The sequence below is a fragment of the Rhinichthys klamathensis genome, unplaced genomic scaffold, assembly GCF_029890125.1.
Source record: "Rhinichthys klamathensis goyatoka isolate OS25496 unplaced genomic scaffold, OSU_Roscu_1.1 h1tg000105l_1, whole genome shotgun sequence".
Taxonomy (NCBI): domain Eukaryota; kingdom Metazoa; phylum Chordata; class Actinopteri; order Cypriniformes; family Leuciscidae; genus Rhinichthys; species Rhinichthys klamathensis.
Window position 1 is genome coordinate 519,581 of NW_026606644.1, and position 13,502 is coordinate 533,082.

At 46.5% G+C, this 13,502-nt stretch overlaps 2 protein-coding genes and 1 long non-coding RNA gene across 3 annotated transcripts in view; all 3 read right to left on the minus strand.

Moving 5' to 3' along the window:
• Positions 1-428: 428 nt before the first annotated feature.
• Positions 429-10,586, minus strand: LOC130087214 (SLAM family member 9-like). The gene is made up of 3 exons (XM_056253443.1): positions 10,465-10,586; positions 1,140-1,448; positions 429-739 (listed from the first exon to the last, which is right to left on the minus strand). Exons 1-3 carry the CDS (start codon positions 10,529-10,531, stop codon positions 444-446), a joined length of 672 nt encoding a protein of 223 aa, XP_056109418.1. The 5' UTR covers positions 10,532-10,586; the 3' UTR covers positions 429-443.
• Positions 10,587-12,361: 1,775 nt separating this feature from the next.
• LOC130087215 (uncharacterized) lies at positions 12,362-13,438 on the minus strand. The gene is made up of 3 exons (XR_008807335.1): positions 13,347-13,438; positions 12,747-12,787; positions 12,362-12,628 (listed from the first exon to the last, which is right to left on the minus strand). It is a non-coding gene; the product is annotated as an uncharacterized LOC130087215 (long non-coding RNA).
• Positions 13,439-13,443: 5 nt separating this feature from the next.
• LOC130087180 (uncharacterized) overlaps positions 13,444-13,502 on the minus strand; it is a gene marked incomplete at its 3' end in the record, with an annotated part of 77,681 nt that continues 77,622 nt past the window's right edge. The window contains exon 4 of the mRNA XM_056253406.1: positions 13,444-13,478. Coding sequence (XP_056109381.1) covers positions 13,444-13,478 — 35 coding nt within the window. The remainder of the gene's footprint in view (positions 13,479-13,502) is intronic.

Genomic DNA, 13,502 nt, shown 5'->3' on the forward strand with positions numbered 1-13,502 from the left:
CTATTAATGCTTCATAAATGATGAATTACCTGTTTACTAATGCTTAACCAATGATTGATAGCGTGCAGTTATTATAAAGTTACCAAAATTTCCTTATCTAAGCAGCGTGTTAAACAGCAGCTCTACAGTCTCAGAGCCTTTCTAGGACAACAAGCCATTCAAACTATAGAAAAGTGTGAACTCCTACAGGAGCACTGCTGATTATGGGCTTAAACACACACACACACACACACACACACACACACACACACACACACACACACACACACACACACACACACACACACAGTCACTTGGCCAAAAATGTAAAAAATTCACCAGAGCGTTTTTTTTAGCTGATTTTAACATGTTTTAAAGCATGACCAACAGGGGACTTGAAAAATGTCCCCACTTGGCTTGGCAGTCCACTGTTGATGAGTGTGTAACGACACCAAGGTCCCCACTTAAATAGGTAGACGAGTACACACACGCACACGCGTGTCTTTACCTCCACAGAGCTGTTTGATGTTTACTATGTCTTTTTTCCAGCTAACTGGGTTGCTATGGTTACAGATGATGGATTCCTCACTGCAGTGCAGGATTAGAGTGTTGATTTGTGATGTCACTTCCTGTGCAGAGCATCTGTTGTTCTGATAGCTAGAGTTCATCATGAGGTCATGAGCTCTGCATGTAAAGTTCACAGTACAGGAGTCACTGCTGGAGTGTGAGTTTACAGTCAGAACAGGAGCCTCCACAGCGTCTGAAACACACATTTACTCCAAGATCAGTATCACACTCAGCACAGTGATGTAAAAAGGTTTAAATGCTTGTTTTGTTGAATAAAGACCACAGTAGTGAAGTGACTCAGTACTCATTAAAATCTGAAGACAACATAAAATGAGTTTTCATCTCTACCAAAAAATATTTATTAAACCACATTATTTATCTGTATTCTCTATATAAAGATCTAAGGAAAGGACTCCAATGTTGTTCTTTTTCGCTTTAATTAAAGTTGCAGAAAAGCATAATGAATTAAAAAAAATGTGCCACAAGCTGATTTCAATTTGCACATTATATAAATATAAAAATTAAACATAAATTACTCATGAATTGTTATTTATGCAGGAACACATTAAATCACACAATGAAATGAGACTCACCTATAACAGATACTCTGTATGTAACAATATTGTTCTCTGATTCTCCACTTGTCTTTGCTGTATAGAGTCCACTGTCTGTCTTCTGTGTGTTCTTCAGTGTGAGAGAGAAAGTTTCATTATTGAAATCCACTCTGTCCTTGTAGGAAGGGAGAAGTTTGACTGTTTTAGATTCAATTATATATCTAACTATAATCTCTGATTTATCATTTCTCCAGGATAAAAGATCAAACTCTGGTAGTTTCTGTGTCTGTATATCCAGTTGAACAGAATCTCCCGTCTGCACAAACACAGAGATCTCAGCACTAAACCCTGAGGAGAGAGAAACACAGTTCAGCAGATTTTGGATTTGGACCCATTTTACACCTCCATCTTACTCTATCATCAACTCACTCCTGTATTTGTCTGGATAAATAAATAAATCATATTGGTTCAAAAGTTCAGTAATTTGTTGGGGCTGTGCTCACAGTATATGGTATAAAGACATCAGACAGAAGTCTGATTACAACATTAAGACCTTGGTCAAGGACACGGCATACATCACATCAAGTCAACCAGACCAACTGTCATCTACTGTATGTTTTATTGTTTTTATATCATCACCAGCTGACTTAATTTAGTTAAGCATATCAGAGAGAAGCTCAATCCACTATAAAATACTTGTTTCTGATACATGGATCATGAAATATAACTAAAATATCTCTAATAAGTTACTGTAACTTTCATTTCATTTATTTGTTTATTTTACAGGGACAGTGCTCATTAATTAACAGTAAAATAACTGTAAATGAGCCAGAGTTAGCTCAACAGGCTAATTTTCATCTGTTGTCCCTGGCCAGTTATTATGAAGGCAACCTAAAATCAAGATATAAAAACAAAAATGACTTTTTACAGTCCACAAATAATAACAGCATAGAAAAGTAATGATAAGACAGATACAACACACAACAATAAATAACAAGTAACATCAGCACACAACATAGCCTATAAAATGAGAGATAAACAAGTTTGACACAAGACAATCTGCTAGCAAGCAACAATTATCAGTAGGCAGTCAGTAGTCTAATGTGCACATTTCTGATTATCAATTAGCCAGTTCTTAAGCTGACCAGTAAAAGAACGATAAGTCTTTGTTTCTCTTATCAGACTTGGCAATAGATTCCACTGTTTAGTTGCAGTTACAGAGAACGCTGACTGACTAAAGGCGCTTTTTCGAGTGGGAATGATACAGTCCCCTCTTGTGATACCTCTGGTGACATGAGTGCCTGCTCTCTGCATAACAAATCTCTTCAGTGGAGGTGGAGCCGTGCTATGCAATATCTTATAAACTAGACAAAGGTTACTATAAGTGATCAAGTTTTCCCAACTCAGAAGTCTATGGGTATTTAAAATTTGACAGGTGTGAAAACTATTAGGTTTCTGAACTAAAACTTTAAGAGTACGTTTATAAAGACTTTCAAGTGACTTCATTGTAGACTTGTTAGCTTGTGCCCAGCTTGTCAAACAGTATGTAAAATGCGGGATAATCATGGCATTCATATATATCATAGCAGTTTCAAAGTTGAATGATTCCCTAACAAATCTGAAATTACTTAAATTAAATCTAACTCGTTTGCACATACTTTTTACATGAGTTCTAAAACTGAGATTTGAATCAATCCAAACACCCAGATACTTGTATTCAGTCACAACTTGCAAATTTTGACCTGATATCATTATGTCAGGGTCTGGAACGCTACATGGTCGTTTTGAAAAGAACATGCTAACTGTTTTACAAACATTTAACGTTAGACATGAAATGTCAAGCCATGTAGTGATATAGTTCATTGCACTGGTTAGTTTTAAAGCAGCTTGCTGTTTTGTGCTGCTATGTACATAAATAACAGCATCATCAGCATATAATAGGATTTCTATATCGGGACAAACTAAAGGCAAATCATTAACATAAAGACTGAACAGCAATGGCCTTTAGGAGCTTTAAAGCATCAGCAGTATCACTTTGTGTTTTAACCCCTGAAAACGTCTCGGTTACGGATGTAACCCTCGTTCCCTGAGTAGGGAACGGAGACGTTACGTCGGATGACGGAGAATGGGGGTTTCGCCAGAAAGCATATCATCTTCGAGTATTAAAAAACGAGCCTATGGCAATGAAATGCCATGGGTCTGCGGAATTTGCATAATGTATCTCCGCCCCACCGGGTGGGTATTTAAGGAGAGACACCTGCAACAGCAGATCATGTCTTCGCTGAGGAGCCGAGACTGAACTCAGGCGTCTACCCAGCGGTACAGCGGAAGTGGCAGGGAGACGTAACGTCTCCGTTTCCTACTCAGGGAACGAGGGTTACATCCGTAACCGAGACGTTCCCTTTCGTAGTCACTCCGAGTTACGTCGGATGACGGAGAATGGGGGTCCCCGTGTAATCACGCCACCTTCACAGCTGTCTTCAAGTGCCCTGCGAAGTCTGACCTCCCTGTCGTGATATAGGCACGGACGAAGGAGTCCTACTTAACACAGGAATACCAAGGTACACTGGGAAGCATATCTCAGGGGAGATATGCCGCAGCATGCCTACCCATAGGGAGGACTTAAGAATACACATATGGCCGAGGGGGCTTCATATGGAGGAACACTGGAGTGACCAGCCCGTGGGGTGGCAACTTTCAACTCCAGGAGTGGCAAGGTGGCTTGCCGAGGGAAAGACACATGCTCAAAGAGGCTTACAGTGGAAATACACATGTGGGGGTTACTCAGAGGAGGAACCATGCACACGGAGGCACCTAGCCGACGCACAGGCAATAGTGCTGGAGGAACTCAGGGCTTCAGAGAGGAAGGCTCACCTGAGGAAATATCGCACGTATCCAGTCCGTGGATTGGAATGGCGAGCAAGCGAGACACCTAAGGGCTCCCATGTTAGCTTGAAAAACACAGTACATGGGGGGAGACTGGCTCCACTCGGAGATTGTAAAATCTGCGAATGTGTTGGGTGTCGCCCAGCCTGCAGCTCTGCAGATGTCTGTTAGCGAGGCGCCACGCGCTAAAGCCCAAGAGGACGCCACACTCCGAGTGGAGTGGGTGGTCACACCAAGGGGGCACGGTCGACCTTGCTGCTGGTATGCCAAAGCAATGGCGTCCACTATCCAGTGGGATAACCTTTGCTTGGAGAGAGCCTTTCCCTTCAGCTCCCACCATAACAGACAAAGAGCTGGTCTGAGGTCCTGAAACACTGCGTCCTGTCTACGTAAGCACGGAGGGCGCGTACTGGACAGAGCAGTGCCAAGGCTGGGTCTGCCTCCTCCAGGGGCAGCGCTTGCAGGTTCACCACCTGGTCCCGGAAGGTAGTGGTGGGAACCTTGGGCACATATCCAGGCCGGGGTCTCAGGATCACGTGAGAGCAGGCCGGCCCGAATTCCAGGCACGCTTCGTCAACAGAGAATGCGTGCAGGTCCCCCACCCTCTTGATGGAGGCCAGTGCAACCAGGAGCGCTGTCTTCATTGACAGGAACTTAATCTCCACTGATTGCAGAGGCTCAAAGGGAGCCCTCTGCAGGGCATATAAGACCACTAAGAGGTCCCAAGAGGGTACAAGAGGAGGGCGAGGAGGATTCAGTCTCCTCGCTCCTCTCAGGAACCTGATGATCAGGTCGTGCTTCCCCAGAGACTTACCTTCAACTGCATCGTGATATGCGGCGATAGCGGCCACATACACCTTCAGGGTGGAGGGAGACAGCCTTCGCTCCAACCCGTCTTGCAGAAAGGAATAGGGTTGTGCCGATGGACGATATCATCGTCCATCGTGATGGCTGACAGACATCACGATGTTTAGACGGCATCGGCTAAACATCGTGTGTCCCGTTTCCATGGTGACGCGTCATGCTTGGCACGTGATTCACCACAGCCAAAATAGCGCTGTATGACAGATTTAGCGCTTTTATTTCTAAATATTAACAAACTTGCTTACCATGTCATGAACTATCTTCTATTCCGATTCTCAAATATGTGTAAGTGAGTTTTTGTCGTTTAAAAAAACTTTATAAATTATCTTGATCTGTAACGTGAGATGGGCGCCGTGTTTGGACCGGAGTTCAGAGATTCCTGTCTGTTGGATTTATTATAGCGCGTGAATTCACCAGTTTCTCCCGAAAAACATGAAAGTCAGTGGTCGGTGAACTGGGAGAAAAATTTAGTTGACATTATAGTTATTTACTGCTACACTGTGTCTCTCTGATATGAATAAAAACCGTCGTCAAATTGTTATTGCTGCTATAGACACCATTGTGTATTTTACAAACTATAAATGTATTGTTTTGCTATAGATTATATGTATTTAAATGTCTGAAACCTAAAATAAACATTATGTGGTTAAAAACACCGAACAGTTGTGATATAGCCTATGACAAGCGCTGAGCACGTCCGTCTTTGGCTCAGTGCCAGCCATAGCGCGAAAGCACGCAGTTTGAATCTGGCAGTGATGTCATGTCACTGTACATTCGCTCCTTAGTGCTCAGCTACCGCAGAGCTGCCGACATCGAAATTGCTGATGAGATATAGAGGAAAATATCTAGTGGAAAATGAGAATTTTACGCAAATACACCCCCCCCGATGTCATCGTCCATCGCGATGTTTCACTGTAGACATCGTCTGATGCCAAATTGGTAGACATCGCCCAACCCTAGAAAAAAAAGCACGACACTGATCGAGCATCTCCTGGGGTCTTCTCGCCGAGAAGAGCACCAGTTGACGAAGAGGTTCCACTTCAACGCATAGACGTGTCTCGTGGACAACGCTCTAGCGGAAGTGATGGTAGCCGCCACCGCAGGTGGCAGGGTACTCAAACCTGCCTCGTCCCGTCCAGGAGCCACACGTGGAGTCCCCAAAGATCGGGACGAGGGTGCCATAGGGTGCCCCATCTCTGAGAAAGGAGGTCCTTCCTCAGAGGAATTGGCCAAGGAGGTGCTGTCACGAGGAGTATCAGTTCGGAGAACCAGGTCTTGCTGGGCCAGTATGGGGCGACCAATATGACCTGCTCCTCGTCCTCCTTGATCTTGCACAGAGTCTGTCCTCGGACAGGGAGTAATACAGGGTGCAATGGGATGAGTCGTGGGAGGCAAACAGATCTATCTGTGCGTCCCCGAACTGGTCCCATATCAGCTGGACCGACTGGGGATGGAGTCGCCATTCGCCAGAGGTTGGCCGGAGCCGTGACAGCTCGTCGGCTGCAAGGTTCCGCTCTCCTGGAATGTAAATAGCACGAAGGGACCTCAGGTGCTTCTGACTCCATAAGAGGAGGTGGCGTGCGAGTTGCGACATACGGCGAGAGCGTAGACCACCCTGACGGATGATGTACGCTACTGTCGCGGTATTGTCCGAACGGACAAGTACGTGTTGACCCTGGAGCAGGGCGTGGAAGCGGTGCAGGGCAAGGCGTACTGCCAGCAACTCGAGCAATTGACATGCATGAGGCGCTGGGGTCCTGTCCAGGAGCCCGCGGCTGCATGTCCATTGCACATGGCGCCCCAGCCCGTGGCAGAGGCATCTGTGGAGACAACAACATGCCTGGAAACTCGTTCTAGGGGAACTCCGGCCCGTAGAAAGCTGAGGTTCCGCCACGGGGTGAAGGTCTGACGGCAGGTCGGAGTTATTGGAACTCTGAGCGTACCACGATGCCATGCCCACCTCGGGACCCGATCGCGAAGCCACAGCTGAAGCGGTCTCATATGAAGCAATCCGAGTGGCGTTGCCGCGGCTGCGGATGCCATATGCCCCAGGAGCCTCTGAAAAAGTTTCAGTGGGACCGCACTCTTGCCCTCGAACTGTCGAAGACAAGTCAGCAGTGAGTGTGCGCGCTCGCTCGTAAGCTGCGCGGACATGGCGACCGAGTCTTTCTCCATACCAAGAAAAGAGATCCTCTGCACGGGGTAAAGTTTGCTCTTCTCCCAGTTGACCCGAAGGCCCAGACGGGCTAGGTGCCGGAGCACAAGGTCTCTGTGTTCGCAAACCTGATCTCGAGAGTGAGCTAATATTAGCCAGTCGTCGAGATAATTCAGGATGCGAACCCCGTGTTCGCGAAGGGGAACAAGGGCTGCCTCGACGACCTTCGTAAAGACGCGAGGAGACAGAGCCAACCCGAATGGGGGAACTGCGTACTGGTATGCCTGCCCCTCGAAAGCAAACCGAAGAAATGGTCTGTGTCGAGGTAAAATGGAGACATGAAAGTAGGCGTCCTTCAGGTCTATCGCTGCAAACCAATCCTGTGGCCGCACGCATTCGAAAATGCGTTTGGTCGTGAACATCCTGAACGGCAGCCTGTGAAGGGAGCGGCTCAAGACGCGCAGAACCAGGATTGGCCATAACCCACCGGTCTTCTTGGGGACAATGAAGTACGGGCTGTAAAACCCTGACCTCCTTTCGGCTGGAGGGACAGTCTCGATTGCACCCTTCGCCAGCAGGGTGGCAACCTCCGCTCTCATGATCGAGGCATTGCCACCGACCATAGTAAACGGACTCCCCTGAAGCGGGGAGGAGACCGTGCGAATTGGATCGCATAGCCGAGCCTGATAGTTCGGGCGACCCAGCGGGACAGGTAGGGAAGCTCTAACCAAGCTCCCAAGAACTGAACCAGCGGAAACATCCGAACGACAGACGTCCCCCCGGAGGAGCAGCGAAGCGGAGTGACCGGCCCAGGCGTGGGTGGCATAGCGGCCCGGTGCGGGGGCACGGTCATGCTCCGCGTCCTGACAGAGGAGACCAGGGAAGGACCAGCGTTCCACGGGGGTCTGCTCTGCCAGAGGTCTGGCGACAGAGGGGGACGAGAGTGGTGTGGTCCGGAGACGGCACACACTGTCATCCGCGCCCTCAGAGACAGAGGGGGACGAGAGCGGCAAGGCCCGGGAGCGTCGCGCACTGTCGTCCGGCCCTCTGAGGGCTCAGAGATGGGATGCATCTCCTTGGTTTAGAAAAGATTCTCCCCCAGCCCTCCACCGGGGGAAGGAGTGGCCCTGCAACCACTCCCTGAAGAACTGCAACCCACATCTGAGCTGCCCGTAATGGGAGCGCCGCAAGCCTGGCCTTGGCGGGGCTGCGGGGCCGGTACGGGCAGGGGCGCCTTCCTGCGACCACCTCCACGGCACGGCCCGGTGCTGCTGGGGGCCGGGCGGGAGGGGGCGGAAGTCGCAGGAGGGCGCATTCGGCAGCAAGCGGACTGAGGCGTCTGAGCCGGCGGCTGGAGGCAGCAAAGCCGCAGGGTCAGACAAAATAGCCACAGTCCACTTCTGGGCGGCCGAGAACTGTTGGGCAGAGTCCTCGACCGCGCCGCCGAAGAGGCCAGCCTGGGATATGGGGGAGTTGAGGAAACGAAATCACTCAGCCTCGCGCACATCAACCAGGTTAGCCAGAGGTGTCTGTCCACCTATGTGGACATCACCTGACTCAGGGAGCGTGCGGTCACCTACGTCGCTCGTAGAGCAAGGTCGGTGACGGCAGGCAGCTCAAGGATGAGCCCTGAATCAGCCCTACCCTCGTGCATGTCATTGAACACCCAGAAGGATGGCAATAACACGCAGTGAGGTGGCAGCCTGCCCCGCAGCTCTATAGGTCCCCGCCACCGGAGTAGACAAGAACCTACAGGCATTGGGGGGGTGCTTAGGGTCGCAACGCCAGGTGGAGGCGCTATGGGGACACATAAGTGTTGCCACAGAACACTCCACAGGGGGAACCCCAGTGTACCCTAGGCCGCGGCCTCTACAAGGGCAGAGAAGGCGGAAGAGGCCACTGAGCAGTCGCGAAAAGTCAAAGGAGACTTCCACGATCTCATGATCTCTTCATGCACGTCCGGGTAGAAAGGATTTGGGTTCGCCACCCCCAAAAACCAATCATCAGCCTTAAGTGCTCGGGACATGGCAGAAGGTTCCACACAAGCCCGATACTCGCGGCAGCCCGGGAAAGCATAGCTGTGCACTCCGGATCAAACTCGTTATGCTAGCACATCCGAGGACGGCAGCACAGACGAGCCATCATCTCTAGAGGACTCCAGCTCACCTTGTGATGCGGTGATAAACATGATTTCATCAGCCGGGGGACCGAATGATTTCATCAGCCGGGCGAACTCACCTGGGACCACGCGGGTTGCAATGTGAAAGACGGGGTGTGGACCGAGGAATTTTTCGTCGGTTTAGTTCCAACCCTGCCGTCTTAGGTCACCCTGGCCACCAGCCGAAGTATTATCTCACGTGGAGAAAAATAGATCGGGGTGTGGAGGAGGGGACTCTCACTCATTGAGCTCATCGAGTCTCGACCGTTACATTGCGATGGTCACGTTCCCAGTGAGAGAACGTGACACACCCACGAGCGCTGTCTGAGCGCGATCAAAGCCCAAACACTCAAAACAGCGCTCGCGCCCATCAGCTGAATCTATCAGAATACCACACTCAGAAAAACACGGGCAGATCGTCTTTAGAAAGACGCGTCTTTAAAAAGACATGCCGCGTGCAGCTCTTTAGTGAGAGGAAAAAACTCTGCGGATGTTGAAGCGACCAGGGAGAACACACAGACTGGCAGACCACTGCTCAGCTCGCAGGCAATGTGAAACTCGCTGGATACCGCCGTCACACCAACACCGGAGAGTTCACTCGTCTCGAAGAGATGTAGTCACTGAGAAAACTCAGGATTTGGCTTGTGGAGTGAAGAGATGCTCTTGGCTCCGAAGCGAAAACATGATCTGCTGTTGCAGGTGTCTCTCCTTAAATACCCACGCAGTGGGGCGGAGATACATTATGCAAATTCCGCAGACCCATGGCATTTCATTGCCATAGGCTCGTTTTTTAATACTCGAAGATGATATGCTTTCTGGCGAAACCCCCATTCTCCGTCATCCGACGTAACTCGGAGTGACTACGAAAGGGAACTTGGTGTCTGTAAACATATTTACATTTGTTTTTCAATCCCTAATGTAACAGAAATGATTCTTTAGCACTCTAGTGTTAGTAAAGTTAGAGACGAGTCACTCTTGCTCTCTACAATCTAAAAAATGGTGGGTTGTTTTAACCCAACTTTGGGTCAAACATGGGCAAACCCAGCCGTTGGGTTAAAATTTAAAATAACCTTTTCAACCCAATGTTTGGGCTTGTCCATATTTGACCCAAAATTGGGTTAAAACAACCCAGCATTTTTTAGAGTGTAGTGCTTTAGTTTCTCATCAGGAGCAGATCCTGTTCATCAGATGCAGAACTATAGCAGACTGAACATGATGCTTTATACAAGCAACATTATAGATAAAGCACTAGAACTAGACATTTCAGTTATTCATACACATTTAACAACTGAGTGTATTACCTGTGTTACAGATGAGGAGAAGAATGAAGGACACAAGCAGACGATCTACTGCCATTGTAACAAACATCAAGATGGCTGAAGTTTTATTTAAAACAGGAAGTTAAATATGTGTGAAATGACGCCCATGTAACCTCATTATAACTCTCTCACTAGCTCAGCTTTTGTCATGATCCTTGGCTGGACAATTATTAGTTTAGTTATATCAGTTAGATTTAATGTTAATGCTTCTAAAACTAAAAAATAAAGCAGGAGATGTTTAAGAAAGATACAGGACAATTTAAGAAAGTTACAGCATTTTAATAACCTGCATATGAGATTAGAGTATGAAAACTGAAAACAAACATTGGTTTGGACCAGTCACAGAAAACATTCCAGCATCCAACAATAAACTATTTTAAATGAGTAACTGTATATAAATGTTGAACTCCATTCATAATACAAGCCACACACAGGTTTACAAAGAAATGAGAGTGACATTGACATTTGTAAAGTCCAACTAACATTGGCCAGTTTATCTGGTTAGAAGACCCTGAGCCTCTGCTGGTAGAAGTTATAACTAAACCATCTGACTGCAAAAAGCATTTTCACCGCCAATGACAGCCATTCAAAATATCATTGTAAAAACAGCCGAAATTCAAACAGCATAAAAAAACAATAAACAGTATGATTACAGTATGAGATATACACTCACCGGCCACTTTATTAGGTACCCCATGCTAGTAACGGGTTGGACCCCCTTTTGCCTTCAGAACTGCCTCAATTCTTCGTGGCATAGATTCAACAAGGTGCTGGAAGCATTCCTCAGGGAGTTTGGTCCATATTGACATGATGGCATCACACAGTTGCCGCAGATCTGTCGGCTGCACATCCATGATGCGAATCTCCCGTTCCACCACATCCCAAAGATGCTCTATTGGGTTGAGATCTGGTGACTGTGGAGGCCATTTTAGTACAGTGAACTCATTGTCATGTTCAAGAAACCAATTTGAAATGATTAGAGCTTTGTGACATGGTGGAAGTAGCCATCAGAGGATGGGTACATAGTGGCCATTAAGGGATGGACATGGTCAGAAACAATGCTCAGGTAGGCCGTGGCATTTAAACGATGCCCAATTGGCACTAAGGGGCCTAAAGTGTGCCAGGAAAACATCCCCCACACCATTACACCACCACCACAGCCTGCACAGTGGTAACAAGGCATGATGGTTCCATGTTCTCATTCTGTTTACGCCAAATTCTGACTCTAACATCTGAATGTCTCAACAGAAATCGAGACTCATCAGACCAGGCAACATTTTTCCAGTCTTCAACTGTTCAATTTTGGTGAGCTCTTGCAAATTGTAGCCTCTTTTTCCTATTTGTAGTGGAGATGAGTGGTACCCGGTGGAGTCTTCTGCTGTTGTAGCCCATCCGCCTCAAGGTTGTGCATGTTGTGGCTTCACAAATGCTTTGCTGCATACCTCGGTTGTAACGAGTGGTTATTTCAGTCACTGTTGCCCTTCTATCAGCTCAAACCAGTCTGGCCATTCTCCTCTGACCTCTGGCATCAACAAGGCATTTCCGCCCACAGAACTGCCGCTCACTGGATGTTTTTTCTTTTTCGGACCATTCTCTGTAAACCCTAGAGATGGTTGTGCGTGAAAATCCCAGTAGATTAGCAGTTTCTGAAATACTCAGACCAGCCCTTCTGGCACCAACAATCATGCCACGTTCAAAGTCACTCAAATCACCTTTCTTCCCCATACTGATGCTCGGTTTGAACTGCAGGAGATTGTCTTGACCATGTCTACATGCCTAAATGCACTGAGTTGCCGCCATGTGATTGGCTGCTTATAAATTAAGTGTTAACGAGCAGTTGGACAGGTGTACCTAATAAAGTGGCCGGTGAGTGTATTAAAGTGACATGAGGGAAGCAAAGAAGCACTCGTTCATAATATCTGCAGCAACGTACTGAAGTTCATTGGACTTACAAAAGTATAAGATATTCTGTACACTTCCACAAGAGTCATGAAATCTGGGAGTTAAATCAAGACTTTTGTGAGTCCAGTCAATCAAAAAATATTTTTATGCTTTAACAGTCATGAGCAGATGAAGGTGTTTGGTGTCCTACTGTACGGTAGGTGATGGTGGTCCAGGTATCTCCTGTCATCTTCTGCATCAGAGTCTGTACAAAAATGAATTGAATCACCACAGATCATGTGAAATACAGTTAATATTCATTGGGTCACGTGACATTTATTATCTGTGACGTCTGCAGGAATAGATATGAAGTCATATCTCACCTCAACATCATCGTAGTCTGTATCATCGCTCTGTTTGACACCTGAGAGGTCAGAATATGACGTTTACTGCACAGATTACAGGTTTGTGTGGAAACATGTTTCTTTGCATTTGATTGCTGTCAGATGTTTGATTTCTCTCATCTATCAGACTGACAGCCTACAAGTTTAATATTGACCAGAGTTCTGGATTCACTAGACAGCTCTTACTAATATAAAATAGTTTTTTTGTAGTATCTCCTTAGAATTTCATAAAGAGTTAAAAAGTGTATGAAATTTAAAAAATTGAGTTTTTATTTCCAGAAGCAAATATTTAGTGTAGTCAGAATTGTAGTTTAAGGGATTTGAAAGGAATATTTTATGCTGTGAAACAGAAGAAAACTAAACTATAAACATACAATATGGCCAGACAAATAGACAATGATGTATCTTGACTTCTAAATGTTTAGACTGTGCAGTAATCATGTGTTGTTTCTCTATATAAACCTTATTGCTTATGTTCCCCTTCAATAATTTCCATATGGCAACATTCTTTAGCTACTAAAGAATACATTTTTTAGGTATAAATATCCGTTTTTTAAAATATTTGTAAGATGGATATACCTTTATTATTCTTGCAGCAACAGTAAAGGAGCAAACCAGAAAACACCATCACTATCACTGCCACAACACCAAACACAATAAACATAAGACTAAACAACTGAGATGATGTTTTGATTTGTAGTCTTTGATTACCTGGAAAGTAAAATATGAAGAACA

Coding starts and splice junctions, on each gene's coding strand:
- LOC130087214 (XM_056253443.1), bottom strand. CDS start 10,531: ATGTTTGTTACAATGGCAGTAGATCGTCTGCTTGTGTCCTTCATTCTT. Junction 1,449..10,464: donor TCTCCTCATCTGTAACACAG/GTAATACACTCA, acceptor CTCTCTCCTCAG/GGTTTAGTGCTGAGATCTCT. Junction 740..1,139: donor ATACAGAGTATCTGTTATAG/GTGAGTCTCATT, acceptor TGTGTGTTTCAG/ACGCTGTGGAGGCTCCTGTT.